This window comes from Antedon bifida, chromosome 10, assembly GCF_963402885.1.
Source record: "Antedon bifida chromosome 10, ecAntBifi1.1, whole genome shotgun sequence".
In the NCBI taxonomy this organism is placed as follows: Eukaryota; Metazoa; Echinodermata; class Crinoidea; order Comatulida; family Antedonidae; genus Antedon; species Antedon bifida.
In genome coordinates, this window is record NC_136235.1 from 3,635,403 (window position 1) to 3,653,513 (window position 18,111).

An 18,111-nucleotide genomic window follows, 5' to 3' on the forward strand; every position below is an offset into this window, starting at 1 on the left:
AGGGATCACTATTTTCGGGGATCACCCCTATTTATGGGACATCTCCTTCATTCATGGGACAACCCCTATATCATTATCATGGGACATCTCCTTCATACATGGGACATCTCCTTCATTCATGGGACATCTCCTTCATTCATGGGACAACCCCTATATCATGGGACACTTTGTTGTTTCCCCTTTAAAAAAAATATCTCCTTCAATCCAAGATATTTTTGGTCAAAGTGACATTAAAAATATTTTTTCAGGTGGACAAAACTTTAATTACTTTACAGTAGGAAAATGATACCAATAATTCTTGCGATACAGTTTAACGTCTTGTTATTTTTTTACTATACAACTTGATGCAATACTAAATTCATTGAATATTTTATTCAGTTAGGTTATGATTCACTTTACAGTACTTTCAAAATGATTTCCTTGGGTCATCTTTCTTGTCACATGGCACTACAGACAAGGGTCAGCACAACAAGTTATGTCTGCTAGAATAAGTCTGTAAATTAAAGTAGGCCTACAGGGCAGATCTAGAACTTGTGGTGGGGGAGACCCGGGCTTGAAAATAGTACTAAGGCTTGTGCCTGCTTGAAAGCGTCTATAAATAGGTCTACAGGGCATATCTAGAACTTGGAATGGGACCCGGGCTTTCAAATAGTACAGAGGCTTGTGCTTGTGCATGTTAAAGTAGGCCTACTGGGCAGTTGTGGGGGGGGGGGGGGGTGGTGGAGGGAGAGGGTTGCGCTTGAAAATAGTACAGCTTTCGATTTACGATAACCAATTACTTACAGTACGCATCTATGCATATTGTGTCAGTAATCTGGACCTATAGAAAGAAGCTGCCAAAACTGAGAAAGCCAAGAAATAAGGAAGCATGTCCAAAAATATCCCTGTACAGTATGTGCACAATAAAGTAACTAGTTTCCAGGTCATGTCAAATTGAAGGCTCCTTAAGAAATGAAGATTTGATATCAAGTACTACTGTAGATACTGTACTTATCAATATTATATTATGTTAACAATTTACATTCACTCACAACACATTCTGTACCTTCAACATTATTGTCAATAATGGATAAATATTAAACTGTGAGTAGTACAGTAGGTGTAGTTCACCCATGGAGGAGAATATTCCCATGAATACAATAGGCAGATCCCAAAAAATGGTGCCCTTTTTTTGAGGTAACAAAACCTACTATTTGTTAATATAAATGCGTATTTTTAGACCTTGTATACAGTACACTACTCTAGTGCTTTTTTTGGCAAATTGCTATAGATGTGGAAACTACAGCACCCTTTTCCTGTAGACTTTCCCCACTAAAATCTGCCAAATGAAATATGAACACATTTTCATAAAAGGTTCTTTTACGTTTCGAAATTCACTTCCTCATTCATTAGATCAGTTTATTTGATAAAACCATCTAGAGCAACGAAACAGAGTTGAGCTCCTTTAAAATAAAATTAGCAGCTTGTATCCCTATGAAAAAATTTGTTTTTAATGGCGTCTTATCTATTGGGGACCTTTTCTGCATAACTGCTTGAGTTGTTAAAATTCTATAAAATGTTGAGATATGCGCACAGTATACTGTGCCTCCTTTCTGTTTTATAGATCTATGATAAAACTAAATAATGATACTAATAATATTAATAGATCTTCAAATTAGTTGTATAATTTCACTCCCTATAGCACAAATCTCTTAATTAACAATTGAAACTTAATAATGCTTGTATTGTTAGGTGCTCTGTTCTTTGTAGGGAGGCATAAAAAAACTTACAGATAGATCTATAGATAGAATTAATAATTAGCAAAACCTCACATAAGGATGAGATGATATTTTAATGATATTTGCCATTCAATTCAAGGTAAATTGGCAAAAATTTGATCTTGGATTCGACAACATTACTGTATGAATTTCGACCTAGACAGCTAGCAATATTTTATAAAACACATTGTATGAAATGAATGAGAATTAAAAACAAAATCTGTACTGTGTACTATACAGTAGAATAAAAATGACTGGATGAAAATGTACTAATTTCAAAGGGCAAGGGCCTTTTAATCAAAAACAATATTGTTTATAGTATTGTTTGTAGTTAGTGTTCAAATACTGTAGTACTGTTAGTACTTATATAGTAGTACAGAAGTGCTGTGTATTAGTAGATTAATAATCCCAAGGGAAATGGTTGTATTGTGTAGGTAAAAGGATTTGTCATTTTATAATGCATTAATAGTGTATTAACCAGTCATTTTTGTGAAATAAAAATTATGCATAGCGGATAGAAGATACAGTAACATACACTGTAGTGTGTTCAATACAAATCATATTTATTAATATATTAATACGGTAATCAATAATTAGGCATACTGTAGCGGATGGAAGATACAGTAACATACTGTAGTGAGTTCAATACAAATCATATTTATTAATATATTAATAATCAATAATTAGGCATACTGTAGCGGATGGAAGATACAGTAACATACTGTAGTGAGTTCAATATAAATCATATTTATTAATATATTAATAATCAATAATTAGGCATACTGTAGCGGATGGAAGATACAGTAACATACTGTAGTGAGTTCAATACAAATCATATTTATTAATATATTAATAATCAATAATTAGGCATACTGTAGCGGATGGAAGATACAGTAACATACTGTAGTGAGTTCAATATAAATCATATTTATTAATATATTAATAATCAATAATTAGGCATACTGTAGCGGATGGAAGATACAGTAACATACTGTAGTGAGTTCAATACAAATCATATTTATTAATATATTAATAATCAATAATTAAGCATGGTGGAAAATGCTTATAATAGCAATGTGCCAATATAATATTAAACAGGAACAAAAAATATGATCCTAGATTTTAATGAGAATCTGTATTCAAATTTTCTTAGAATGAATGTTTTTCCTTCTTGTAATACTAGAGCCTTATAAAATGAGAAGGTTTTCCTGTACTGCACTTAATATCATGAAAATAAGATTGTTTACTAAACTTTAAAAAAAAAAAGTTAATTAATTAATTGCAATTTTAACAAATTAGCTGATATATTTTGTGTACATACTGTAAGTATCTTTTATGCTCTTCTTTTAAACTTCTACTGATATTGATCATTGATTTTAATGTCAATTAGGTAGGCCTACTATACTTAATATCATGAACAGATTATTTTACTAAACTTTTAAAATAGTTGAATTAATTTCAATATTATTAAATTAGCTAAAATATTCTGTGTACATACTGTATGTATCTTGTACCTTTATGCTCTTTTTTTTTATAAAAGTCTATTGATACTGATCATTTGTTTATTAATAATTTTATTTTAGTGTCAATTATATATTTCTTTTTACAATTTTCCAAAAATCAAATACTGCAAAAAAATAGACCACTATGATGCAAAAAAATAGACATTTAGACCTGAATAACCTGTAAAAGTTTGAAAAAAGGGGTCCAAAATGTGAGACGAATTTAAAATATTTTAAAGACTTTGTTAAATTATTTACAGTACACACAATTTATTACAAATTACAGTATTATAATAATTACTTATATTTGAAAAAGTTAAATTGATTATCAACAAAATGTACTACTGTAGTTAATTAAAGAATATTATTTCATTTCTTTAATAATCACAGTTCCAAAATTATTTTAACAATGAGTGGCATGATACAGTAATTATTGTTGAAGATTGAATACAAGTGAGATGTTTACATGTTTAAAGTAATATTAATAAAGCTCTGCACCTCATCTAAGAATATCTCAAGTTACTTTAAGGTCAAAATCAATGGTTCAACAGGTAAGTATTACAATTATAAAACAAAATACAACTCCTACTTCCTATTCTTTAAATCTAAGGGTATTATAGGTCAATTATATTAATAGAACTTAGAATACTATGTGCTGCATACAATTACTATCCACTGTGTTAGTAAAGTTTGATTTTACATATTCTTATAATGCTATTTAAATGTTTAAAAGGAATCGCTCCAACATATTTAACAATATTATTTCAATTTACTGTAGATAACCATAATAAATGCACTCGCTCCCAAAGTAATAATGACTTATCTATTCTGTTATGGAATAACTCTCAAGGTAAAAGAACTTTTGTCTATAGATCAACAAAACTATGGAATTCTCTACCAAATAACATAAAATCAGAACTTCATAATAACATGTCTCTTGCATTGCAACTTTTAAATCTTCACTCTAGGAAACATGTATAATGTATTAACCTTACAATTGTAAATAGTTTTATATTCCTTTTCTTTCTTTCTTTGTTTTTTTTTTTAATATTTGATTTTTAGGAAATCAGTACATTTGTATTGAAAGTGCATTTCAGTTTAAAGAAAGAACAAATAAATAAATAAATATTAATTACAGTACAAGGCCAATACTGTAGCAACAATACTAGTGAAGGTGTCATTTTACACCTTATTTTATTCTTAACTTTTGAAATACTCAATCAAATTTGTTGCTTTAAAGTTTAAAATGCTTTAGGATTATAATATACTCTTTCAAACTCAGCACTATTCAAATACTGAAAGATAAATTGAAAAATATATGCAAGTTCCTAGTAAGTAGCATAGTAAAGTAAAGAAGGGAAAAATAAATAAGTTTACAATAAATAACACAATGTAAATTTTTATACTAGCCTATATTAATACTATTATAAGTGTTACTTACCGTAGTAGTAGAGTATTTTCTTGACGTAGTCAATGATAAGCCTCTTCTACTGCTCGTACGGTCGTACGTAGGCCTACTGTATGTGAGATCTGAAAGCAGTTTCCACCTTCTTTTGGCTTGTTGGTACTGCTGGACCTGAACAACAACAGGCCTAGCCTAGGGCCTTAGTTTGGAAAATAAAATCTAAACTCTGTAAGCCACTATATACGTGATTAGTGGATACTAGCAAGATCTAAGATCGTACAGAAGTGTTACTTTGTTTTTAAAGGAAAAGTACACTTTCAAACGACTTCTGTGTGCCGTTTTTAAAGGCGGAAGTGTAGGAAAATACCTATTTTTAATCGCCGTCTTTCTCCTGCCTGTGTGTGCCGTGTGTGGTGGTAATTATTTACAATCATGTTTGCATTTTGTAAACAATGAAAAGAAGTTTCAGAGCAGGAATACATGAGGGAGTGTTTATACTCAGAAAAAACTTGATATTGTCTAATAATGACATAAAACTTATTCTGAAACATGTCATTAGTAAATAACATATATGAGTCAATTTATTTTAAAATAGTGATGATTGAAAAAGTAATCATTTCCATATTAATATGTGTTCTATCTACACTACAGATTGTGCCATGTGGCTATAGAGGGCGGTATTATATTTTTTCAAAGGATCACCACGACCAATTTCTTTTTATTGTTCACATTTATTTGGAGTCATGGAGATCAAAGATCAAAATGATTCAGACTACTACCAAAAGGTTAATTTCTAAAATGTTAAATTATTATACAGAACATACATGGTTTTGGCATAACCCCTGTATGTATTATAAGTTCATACTGTATATTAACATATCTAGTAGTAATAGCTGTATATTATTTATTCTTGATCAATATTTTACACCAATTTCTTTATTTCTATCCTCACTTATTTTCTCATTACCAATCGTTTATCTCCGATGCCTGCGAATCTACTTCTACTTTTGTAAAACAATTTTTTTAATATGTTTTTCTACGATTTGAGGCTAATTTGTGCATTTTTATGTTTTTGAACTTTTGAAGTTAAATTGGCTGAATTTTTAGGCTATTTTTTTTTATCTGACAGAAGGCGGCAGGCAACAGCTGGCCGAGGGTGGCAAAGTGCCTACGGTGGCATTAGGCATTTTCTATAATATAGATAGCGATTACTGTAAATTAGATAGTTAACCCTCTAAATATTAGTCTCTTCTTTCTATTTTCCATGGTTAAAATAAAACAAATCCCGAGAGATTGAACCCAAGCGAGAGGTGAGAGCATTACCCGTTCCACAAAGTACATGACTGAACAGCTGACAATAAGTCTATTTATACGTGCTTCATATTTCATAATTCATGGTTACGTCATAAATGCATATTCATTACCGTCATCTTGAGGGAATAAAGCTTGTATTAACCTACTTTACAAGATGACCGGTTAGCTCAGTCGACTGAGTATCGTGTTAATAACATAATTGTCGTGGGTTTGAACTCCACGCTGGTGGAATAGAGTTAAAGCTATGCTAGCTACTGTGTTTGGGTTCTCAGAATTATACGTCCCCCTTTCCACCACACATCATGAGAGACAGCACCAACAATGCATCTTACGATGATGTGGTGGAAACGACCCCAAGGGTGTGGCAGGGCCTTTAGTGCTGAGGGAGGGAGAGCACACCATATGATAACATTCTTTTCTCTCTTTTTTTGGCTTTTTTTACACATGTATTTGATCTCTGAAACCGATTTTTTAAAGTAGAGGAACACCTACCCAAAACTTTTAAGTCGCATCTGGATAGTTAAAATGTTAACATTACCATAATTATCGTAGGATACTAGATACTGCCTGGAGACTTATTTCATTTCATATGTCAATGCAATTTCCGGCCGCTACTTTGAAAAGAAACAAAAGTATTTTCTATTTAATTTTGTTTTATTTATTTTTTATTTGGTGATCCGCGCGCTATTGTATCAACGGCGCGTGGCAACTACAACCGCTCCAAGTTACCTGAGAGATATTCTTACTGTGCGGAATGTTTCTCGCAGTACTCGTTCAAGCACCAGCAATTATAACCTGACAATCCCACGAACTAAACGAAAGACATTTGCTGACCGTTCGTTCGCCGTAGCAGGACCCAAAATTTGGAACAGATTACCAAGTCACATTAAACACTTAGACGACTATAATCAGTTTAAAAAACATTTAAAAGCACTATATTTCAAACAATGTTACGATACTAATTGATGTGAAGCGCCGCTGATTATAATTAAATGTTGTATAAATGTGCGCTATACAAGTAATAATAATAAATAAATAAAAATAAATTGAATAGAGACAAGTGGTCTACTCCCAATACCGCCTCCGAGAATTGCCTCCGCTTCCTAGTCTGAGTAGACTCTCATACAGACGTATTGTGGTTGAATATTAATGCAGCCCTGCTCGATCTACCAATTTGGTATATTTCTATTTACTCTTGCACATCATCCGCCGTCGGTTAATGTTTTTTAGGGAAAATCAAGTCATTTTCAATGGAATTCCTCATTCAAAAACATATAAAATTCTTTAAAAGATGTACTCAAGTTCTGCCATCGGGATATTCCTCTTTAGACACGAGCAGGTATGCGTAAAAACAAATGTTCTTCCACAAACCTAGGCCTCGCTTCTAGCCTAGTAGGCAGTCAAACGAATAAAGGCTAGCTGAGCGACGCGTACCCGGCCGTATTGCCTATTAGTAGTAGGCCTAGAAAGAAAGGGATAGGCCTAGGCTTAGCTATAGTATATTATTATGTAGGCCTATGCTCCTAGAATATTGATAAAGCAGGATAGGTAATGAATAGGCCTTGTATTTATTCAAAGGCCTTTTACTGTAAGACCTTTTTATTTTATTTAATAAAACGAACATTTTAGTGGTAGAAAGAAGGTGTATGTTTTTAGAAACACAAACGTTTTTTTTTTGCAGGATGACTATCGCATTTTTTGCTATTTCTGGCCTTGATATGCTTTGTGCTTTAGAAGAAACAATAAAAGAAACGGATGAATATATAGATTGGATATATTCAATGCAAGTACTACCTGACCCAGATGATTTAGGTAACTAATGATAATATTAGTAATAGTTATTAATATTTTGTCACTGAATACAGAAAAAAAGGTGGATCTTCATCTAAAGCCCTGTCTACAATATGAAACTTGTGATGTGCCCATATATGGACATGATGATGTCATATCACTACCATATTTTGGCATATCACTACCATATTTACATTTTTGTCAAACTAGTTTGCTATGGCCGAATATGCTGAATTTTAGTTCAAAATAAATTTCATTTTCAAGAATAAAAAAAACCTGTCACAAAGGTACCCCACTGTATTATTATTCTGGGTGCGAAGCAATATGTCAGAGAATAAGGAATAGTAAAAGTGATATAAAAACATAAGACATTATACGAATAATAATTTGTTTGTGTTTTATTTCCTTCACAGAAGAATCTGGTAAGCGCTGTGGTTTTAGAGGATCGTCAACACTAGGAATTCCATACAACTCATCTCAGGTACAAAGTCATAAAAATATTTAGAACAATTTCATTTCATTAATTGTATGCTGTTTAATAAAGAAATTAAATATTACAATTACATTATTGATTGATTAAACATTTAAACAAATAATAGCTCTGTCTATACTACTAAACTAAACTACAAAAAGTGTGATGTGCCCAAATATGGAAGTGATATGCACAAATGTGGTAGTGCTATGACATCATCGAAGCAGAGGCTGACAAAGAAAGTGTTTAAGAGAAATGAACTCCAACAATATTGGAGCAGTACCAACTGGTACAGCAAGACAAAAGACACACAGTATTGGAGACTGCATCCAGCAGTGGATTGATAACGGCTGATGATGATGACATCATCATGTCCATATATGGGCACATCACATTTTGTTGTCATATAAAGTTTGATAGTGTAGACAGAGCTTTATATTACTTTTCATAAAACACAAACCTATTTATCTGTAGGCAAAGTGTGAAATAATCATCCATTTTTCTGTAGGGTTCTGAGCCAAGACCAGGGGTTTCATTTGACTATGGACACATTGCAATGACATACACTGCTCTTAGTTCCTTAATTGTTCTTGGTGATGATCTATCCAGAATAAACAAAGGTGCAATCATTACAGGGTTACGTGCTTTGCAGAAAACTAATGGATGGTAAGCTCCTATGGCAAACTCTAGACATCATTGGTCTGACACAAAGAGGCTGAATGAATCTCTCAGGCAGCATTCTGGAGTGAAGGAATTGAGACATTCTTTACTTATCTACATAATGTCTTTCTATAAGTAAATGTGATTGATGGTTTTTTGACAGACAAGTTATAAATTATAACTTTCTTACCAACCAACTATTATTATTAATAAAGTATGGTAAAGGTTTAAAAAATATTCTTTATTACAGTATACTGTATATCCAAGTATAATCCCATTCTAGAGTATAATCCCACCTCCTACCGTAGCTTTCACCAAATTTCGTACCTGGGCTCCAGAGGAATATACTAAAAAATCAACTCTCTGGCATAGTGGTTTTTTTAGATATGGTACAGTACATGTAATTTCACACTAATTTGCATATTTAAGCTAATTTTCATATCATTGAGATATTGACAGAGATGTGTGATGCTCAGATTTTGATTTCATCATATATGACCATTTAAAAATCTTTGTTTGCAATATGTTTCAATTAGGCTGTTTTTAGCTAGATTGCCTAGCCTTGAGTTAGTTTCAATATTTCTATAAATATACTACTAAATATACTATACTTCTCACAATGTTTTTCTTTTGGACTATTCTTTTGTTGTTTAGTTACACTGCAACGTATCAAGGTAGTGAGAGTGACATGAGGTTTATTTATTGTGCCAGCTGTATTAGTTATATTTTAAATGATTGGAGTGGAATGGACCAAAAGAAAGCAACAGATTATATCAAAAAAAGTTTGGTATGTATATTTGCAAAGCATCAATATTTTACTTCAGATTCCTACAAAAGTATTTCTTTATTTTTAAAGTATGTTTTAATGACGCAATAAAAATACACACAATTTCATCAAATGATTCCCTTCTAACCAAAAAGACCAAAATGTATTAACGAAGAAAACATTAAATCATTTATTTAGCAACTTTTATTTGAATAAAAACTGTTTAATGCTCTGTCTACACTATCGAAATAGTTGACAAAAAAATGTGATGTGCCCAAATATGGTAGTGATATGACATCATCATGTCCATATATGGGCACATCACATTTTATTGTCATGTCAAGTTTGATAGTGTAGACAGAGCTTAAGGGTCAAGAAAAATAGTTAAATACCCATGTTACAAATACATTTAATACTACTAAGTAGTTTAGCATTTGGTTATTTTCTTTAATAACCTTTATTGTAAAGATCTATTCTTTTTTTATTTATTTATTTTTAGACATATGAATTTTCAATTGGCCAAGGCCCAGGAGATGAAGGACATGGTAAGGGTTTATTAATATCATTTTTAACTAATATTTTTACCTTTTATTATCTCAAACCAGTACTTTGGAAATATATGTTTTATATGTTCAAATTAAATATATGCAACCAAAAAAACTTATGCTTTAAAAATCCCCGTCTACATACAGGTATTCTTGTTAGAATTCCTGGATTTGCCCAGCTTATTATATTATGTGTATTAAATTTATATACGGCCTTACGACGTTGACACACCTTTTCTCGTCAGATCACCAAAGTTAAGCAACGTTGAGCCCAGTTAGGGCTTGGATGGGAGACCATCTGGGAATATCCGGTGATGTATATGTTGCTGAGGTCCCATTAGGAATTTAAAATCAGCACTGCTGACTCTTCTGGCAGCCCCTGCATCTAGTATCTGCATCAGACGTATTAGCTTATGTCTCTCCTCTGGTCAAGGTGGGCACTGGTCGAGAGAAGCCTTTGGTTAATGATAGGACCAAAAGCTGCTTTAAAACAGTCCTAGTTTCATCCATCATTCTGCCATAATATAATAATAATTTATTATTTAATTTATGTTTGCAGGTGGAACGACATTTTGTGCAATAGCATCGTTAGTACTCATGGGTAAACTGGAGAGTACATTAACAAACAAACAACTAGAGAAATTAAAACGATGGTGTATCCAACGACAACAATCTGGTTTCCAAGGAAGGCCAAACAAACCAGTAGATACTTGTTATTCATTCTGGGTAGGAGCCACACTCAAGGTAAAGTAAAATGGAATGTTGAAATGTTCAGTCAATGCAAAAAATACTTTTTAATTTGCTCATGCACAAGTCCACTAACAACATTACACTAACATCGACTGCCACTCACATGAACATGATAAAAAAAGTTCCTAATATCTTGTGCAGGTTACACCTCTAGTCATTCCAATTGATAATGAAAACAATATGGAAACCAATCGATCAGGTTTATAAAATAATTATATTCTTAGTGGTAAATGTCTTGTGTTACAGCTTCTGGATATGTTTCATTTAATTGATGCTAACTGCAACAGGACATACATACTATCAACGCAGGATGAATCAATGGGAGGTTTCTCAAAATGGCCGGAATACCATCCAGGTAAGACACTTATGAAATCCACATTTTTCCTCAAACACAGTCACATATTTACTACAAATGTATGCATCTTAATTTTCATCACGATTTAATTTAACCTATTCAAATTAATTTGTTTATTAAAAGTATAAAAATAGTCATGTATTTGTTAATACAAATCAATGGCAAAATACTGTAATATACATTGAAGTTTTTTACACATTTAAAAATAAAAACAAATAATATGAGATAACTGTGAAGTAATAGTTGAATAAAGCAAAATCCAAATCAACATTAATAATATTGCATTCAACGTTACAGATGCGTTACATGCTTACTTTGGAGTGTGCGGTTTATCATTAATGTCAGAGTCAGGTGTACGACCTGTGCATGCTGCCCTCAATATCTCACAGCGAGCAGTCGACCATCTGCACAGTCTGCAAACAACGTGGCTACGAGAAAATGAAGTTTGAAACTCGTAGGTTAAGTAAGAATTGATAAGTCAATTGCTTGAGTCAGATTAAGCTCTCCGGAGCACTGCTAATCAGAATAAATACAGAACCTTATGAGAAGTGTCTGTCATGTCAATATGGTTGTTAACTTGTTTACTGCCAAGCATTGTAAACAACCCTAACGCAGTTCAACCCAGTTGATATTATTGGCAGTGAGTACCTATTTGTACTGTAATCCCGACTTTCATCTGCGGCAACAGTTACTATAAAAGCAAACCTTGTGTGTAACTTCATTATGCAAATTGTTCTCGGTGTTCAATAATTTACATTATCAGGTGTAACAAAAATCCAATAAAATTATTTATTGAATAAGTTGATAGAGAGTTGCCAAGACAAACAATAAGTCTTTAACATAGCATCGTATAATGGTAGGAAAAATGAGTTTGGTTGGAGGTGACTTTATGCAGATGTGCCCATCTTTAATATATGTATACACATCATTTGAATAAGTGTCATTTTTACTATATTTTTATGTATTGACACAACTACATTAATTAAAAATTAATTAATTTTATTAATTTTAATTAAATAATTAAAAAATATTAAATGAACCAAAATCATAAGTATCTTGGATAAATAAGTATTTGTAAAATAAAAGTTTAAAATCTTTGAATTCTTTTTTCAATAGAATTTTAAAATATTGCAATTTTAGTTCAGTAGAAATGGCAGTAGAATAGAACTAAAAAGCAAGCATAAATAGACATATATATTACTTTTTAAACATAATAATAGTACTATGATAGCTTTTGTTATCTTAAAATTGTTATTTTATTTTTTCAATTTAATAATTATGCCTATATTAAATAATGAAATATGTAAGATTATATAACTTTCTGTCACTCTTGCCCTTTCAAACAAACTTACTGGACAATTTATAATAAAACTCTGATCTTACTGGATTCTGTGATAACAGTACCTGTACAAAGAGGATATACAGTATAAGGGTTACATCAATATACCATTCCTATTACATAATAATTTACAATTTTGTAATTTCAGTAGCTTTAAACAAATATTTAATATTAGGGAAACCAACTAAATCAACCTAGATAAAAAATGTCTTTTATTCTAAAAGTTCTGTAGTAACATTTTGAATAAAAAGTAGTAGAGGAACTTGTGTAGTCATTTCCCTTGTATGTGTGCACATATTTGGTTTTAATAAACAGAATCATGATTGCCATATTGCAATTGAGTTTATTGCTAGTAGATTTTGCTTAATTAACAAAGCCACAATACAAAGGAGCAACCAGTGTGCTTCTACAGCCAATGATATACATATTTATCTGTGAAAAGTTTAACCGATTCCACCTGAGATAACATTAATTACAGTATACAATATTTTTAAAATTGTATAATTATTCAATTAATGTTATCGTAGTATTAATAGTAATTTGGTAACTGTAATTGTAAATAAATTTACATTATTTGAAATTTCAGCATTTTTTTTACCATTTTCTAAAATAAAAAATGTTCTTTATGATTTTAAATTAAACCAAAAATCCTATTTATCATTACTAGACAATTTTTAATTGTAGGCCTAACTAAATGTAATAGTTTTTTACAAAGATTTGTACAAATTTATTTCACTTCTGGGTAAATTCTTTGCAACAAGAAAAATTTGAATATTTGTAAAGGAAGATATAATCATTGTATAGCACAATTCGATTCTTAAAGGCTGTTTTCCTGTCGACGTCAGTCGACGCTATCGTTAACAATAATCGGTGATCTTCTACGTAAACATTGAAATGTTAACGATTTAAAGGAAAAGGTACTCGCTACCTTTATCATTTCAACTTGATCGTTTTCAAACGATCGTCGTTGAACTGTTAATGATCAACGACGATAGCGTCGAATAACGTCGACAGGAAAACAGGCTTTAGAAACGTTTGAATTTGAATTGTGGCTCTTTTACAATCATGATGGCTTTCGAACAATACAAACTCCATTCCAAGTCTAGCTTGTCTGAATAAAACAACAACAACAGTCCTAACTCTTATATCAACATTGGTCTTTCATTCAATATGCCTACTTAGTGCTTTCTCTGCTATATCAAAAAAGCAATGCTTATAATAATTACTGATTAGTTCATTTATTCATTTATTTAATCAAAATCGCATAAAACAAGTAAAATTTATGAATAAAACAGTATTTTAAAAAAACAACATACCTGTATAAAACATTGTTAAAACAATTTCAAAATATTTAAAACGGTATAAAACTTTGTTTAAAAAACCGTATGGAAATGATGTATTAGGCAAGTAATATGATATTCATTTCGATGGTTAATAAACGTAACTTACTGACAAGTTTTTATTTGGTTTCTCCTAAAGACTATTGCCTTCAAATACACATTTTGGGTCAAAGAAACTGAATTGACTTTCAGCAATGATTCGAGTCATTGCAAGGCATATACAGGCTGTCAACTGTGGAGATGTGAAAAGTTGTAAAGACGGGAGGGAGGTAGCTAGAGTCCCTCTCTCCCTTATTCATGGTACTTTCTAAAGAAGGATTGTCTGAAAAAATCTATAAAATTTAATGTCTGGATTCTGATATTTGGTTATAATAATTTTCTTTAGAATGATTGATACATTTAGTATACCTAAAATGGTATGGCACGTATACATTCTTTAAAATACCTCCGGCTAAAATACCTTCAATTCTGGTGTTTTTTATAATTTATTCAACCGTCCTAAAGCTAAAAAGAACTCCATTTTTATAATTTAACTTTATTGTTGCTTGTTCATGCTTGTCCCACACAGTAGTTGGTGTTACTTTAGTATTATTACATACATACTTCCTGATCTAGTCTATCACTGATGTAGTTTGTTATTGGTGTTTTCAGCTACCAGATTAAACGTTTCACATGGTAAGCTTTCAAATACTTGTTTTGGTATTCCTAACTTCTATACAATTATAACTTAAAAAGGACCTGAAATGGATTTTCGATTTTTGTCATTTTGGGGCAATTAAGTGTTACTACTAGAAGGTATATTTTTACATAATACGAATTCGCTCCTATCGGGTAAGTCGTTAATTTGCGAATAAAATCATATCCCTCCCTGTTACAATTTGCAGTTTTTTGGCGATAAGAAATTGAAAAGAAAAAGCACAGAGACAAAACAATATTTTATTAGGAAAGATTGCATATTCATTTAAAGATTATCTTTATATTTTCAAAAGGGGTCGATTAGTGAATGAATAAATATTATATATGAAAGAATGATTGAATATAGCCTACATTATCTATAAGGTACGGTATAAAACCAGTGGCACTGATTAAGACTGAATCTGAAACAAATAACACATCTTACTCACTTTGCTGTCTCTTTCATCATTATTGAAAATTGATTAAGGTTATTTACTGTGTTTTTAGCAGAAAAAGTTACTTTGGCTTGTCTTGACAATTTGCGAGTAAAAAACGTCATAAAATTTTCTGAAGTCTACTAGCGTCCCTAAAAACAACAAAAGCCGTAACGTTTGAATCAAAATTTGTCTTTTATTCAACAAATATCTATATATAGTATATATGTAGGCTTAATTATTGCTTCAATTCCCACTATATTAAAAAAGCATGAATTCTGTTATCATTACTTATTTATTTTCGTTGTTATGACGTTTTGTACAGGAAGTTAACTTTAAAAAATATTTATTAACTTAAATATGTATGGAAATAATGTATTAGGCAAACATGAGGTTAGAGAACAGCAAGTAATTTGATATAAACGTAACTTATTGACAATTTTTTAGTGCTTCATTTTATTCGGTTTCTTAAAAACTATTGAATGTCTTCAGACACACATTTTGTGGTCACAAGAAACTGAATTCACTTTCAGCAATAATTCACATCCGATCATTGCAAGTTATATACAGACTGTCAACTGCTGAGGTGTGAACAGTCACGTGAAGAAGGATGAAGGGCGTATTGCTATGGTACCTTCTAAAGAAGGCTTGTCTCAACAAATCTAAAATAAATTCATGGGTTCTGATGTTTTTTTATAATAGTCTAGTAGAAATGGTGTTACACCATGTATACATTCTTTGAAATACCTGTTCTAAAATAGCTTCAATACTGAGTGATATTTACATTACATATTATTTATTCAACCGTTTTAAACCAAAAAAGGCACTCCATTTTTATAATTGAACTTCATTGTTGCTTGTTCATGCTTGTCCCACACAATAGTTGTTGACTTATAGTTAAGTATTATTAAACATACTTCCTAATCTAGTCTATACGGTAACCGATGGTTAGCTTGCAAATAGTTTTTTTAGTACTGCTAATTTCTATACAATTAAAATGGACGTGAAAGTGGAATGGATTTGCGATAAATAAATAATATCATATCGTATCTTATTACAGTTGTTATTGCCGCCACTTAATTACCTGACTGCCAGCCACTAATCACCCACCCTAGCCCAGGCCAAATAGGATATATTTAGAGTTTAAAATTGCATTTTCACCAATAAAATCACACTTTTAGAGCGGAATTGTTGAAAATCAACACTGCATCAACAATGCCGAACGGCCTTCCGTACATATTCTTTTTTTTTTTATTCTTTATTTATTTACCCATAAATATAAATTATAAACATTGTAATAATATACAAATAATAATAATTATATCAAGGGAAGGGCTAAAAAATAGTTAAAACTAATCAAGTTCAGCCCCTAAACATTGAAGTATAAATAGTTATATAAATAAATTAGGGCTACTTGTCTAAAATAAAATTAATATACATAAACATTTTTTTTTTTTTTTAAATACACTTTCTCTCAAATATATACAATATAATTCTCTTATAAAATAAATAAATATCACTATACAAACAGATAGTATGTTTTCATTTCTTTTTTGAATTTGCTTTTTGTTAGAAACCTTAAGTCACCCGGGATTTCATTCCAGAGCTTTGCACCAGAATACTTGATGGAATGTTGTCCTATGTTTGTTCTATATTTTGGTACATACAACTTTTCTCTAGTCTGAGACCTTGATGAATAACGAAAATTAATATACAAAAAATATTTAGGAGTTGTATCTGGAAATTTACCATGTAAACTATCATGAACAAATAAAGTAATTAAGTACTGATGCTGCTGATAAATATTTAAAATGTTAAGTTCTTTGAATAATAATGATGTTGGTGCTAGTCTATCAGAATAAGTCAATGTGCGTATAATACGTTTTTGTGTTAAATATACTGGTTTTAAATGAGTTTTATAAGTGTTACCCCAAGCTTCTAATGCAAATGAAATATGAGGCAAAATAAAACAATTATATAAAAGCACCAAAATTGATTGGGGTACAACATATTTAAGTTTGTACAATAAACCAGCCTTAGAACTAATAATTTTATTAACCTTATTAGAATGCACTTTCCATGTAAGTCTATTATCTATATCTACCCCAATGTAAGTTGTAGCTTCAACTTCATCTAATTTTGATTCCTTTATGTATATATCCCCCTTTACTTCAATTATTGTATGCTGATTACGAAATATAATATAATTTGTCTTTTTAGAATTAATTGTCAACTTATTAACATCACACCAATCTACTATATGTTTCAACTGCTCATTTACATTTGTTAGGTCAACAATTTCATGTGGATTAAAAGAACAAAATAAACTAGTATCATCTGCAAATAATCGTGTATCAAAAAAGTCAGAAGAGTTTACAATATCATTTACATAAATAAGAAACAATGTAGGTCCTAAGACCGACCCTTGTGGTACTCCACAAGTTATTGAATTCTCATTAGACTCTATTCCATTTACACTGATACATTGTTTCCTATTATATAAATAATTTTTAAATAAAGCTAATGGCAACCCTCTTATCCCATATGCACTTAACTTATCCAGTAGTATTTGATGATTGACTGTATCGAATGCTTTCTTTAGATCTAAAAATATTCCAACAACTATGTTTCCCTTATCTAATTTCTCAGACAAATTTTGTACTAACTCAATAATAGCAAGTTTTGTGCTGTACCCTTCTCTAAATCCATACTGTTGATGATATAATAAATCAAATTTACTTAAATAACACAAAAGTTGCTTATTTATAATTTTCTCAAATACTTTACTAAATTGTGGCAATACAGATATTGGTCTGTAATTCCCTGGATCTGATGGCAGACCCTTTTTAAATAATGGAAATACCTTTGCTTTTTTTAAGTCAGCAGGGAAGATCCCTGTAGATAATGACAAATTAATTATATACGTAAAAGGTCTAGATATATAATCTGCTGCATATATAATTAATTTAGGATTAATTTGGTCCAAGCCTACAGCTTTATTCTTAT

The 18,111-nt window shown here is 31.0% G+C and overlaps 2 protein-coding genes across 4 annotated transcripts in view; one reads left to right on the top strand and one right to left on the bottom strand.

Moving 5' to 3' along the window:
• Positions 1-5,072, bottom strand: part of LOC144854432 (SHC-transforming protein 1-like) — a 26,552-nt gene extending 21,480 nt beyond the window's left edge. For all 3 annotated transcript variants that reach the window (XM_078712390.1, XM_078712389.1, XM_078712388.1), the window contains exon 1: positions 4,701-5,072. The gene's annotated coding sequence lies outside the window, so the exon portion shown is untranslated. The remainder of the gene's footprint in view (positions 1-4,700) is intronic.
• A 1,961-nt stretch (positions 5,073-7,033) lies between these two features.
• LOC144854906 (geranylgeranyl transferase type-1 subunit beta-like) lies at positions 7,034-13,271 on the top strand. The gene is made up of 9 exons (XM_078712921.1): positions 7,034-7,317; positions 7,660-7,790; positions 8,183-8,250; positions 8,750-8,907; positions 9,556-9,688; positions 10,167-10,212; positions 10,772-10,956; positions 11,209-11,317; positions 11,615-13,271. Exons 1-9 carry the CDS (start codon positions 7,229-7,231, stop codon positions 11,764-11,766), a joined length of 1,071 nt encoding a protein of 356 aa, XP_078569047.1. The 5' UTR covers positions 7,034-7,228; the 3' UTR covers positions 11,767-13,271.
• The last annotated feature ends 4,840 nt before the right edge of the window (positions 13,272-18,111 follow it).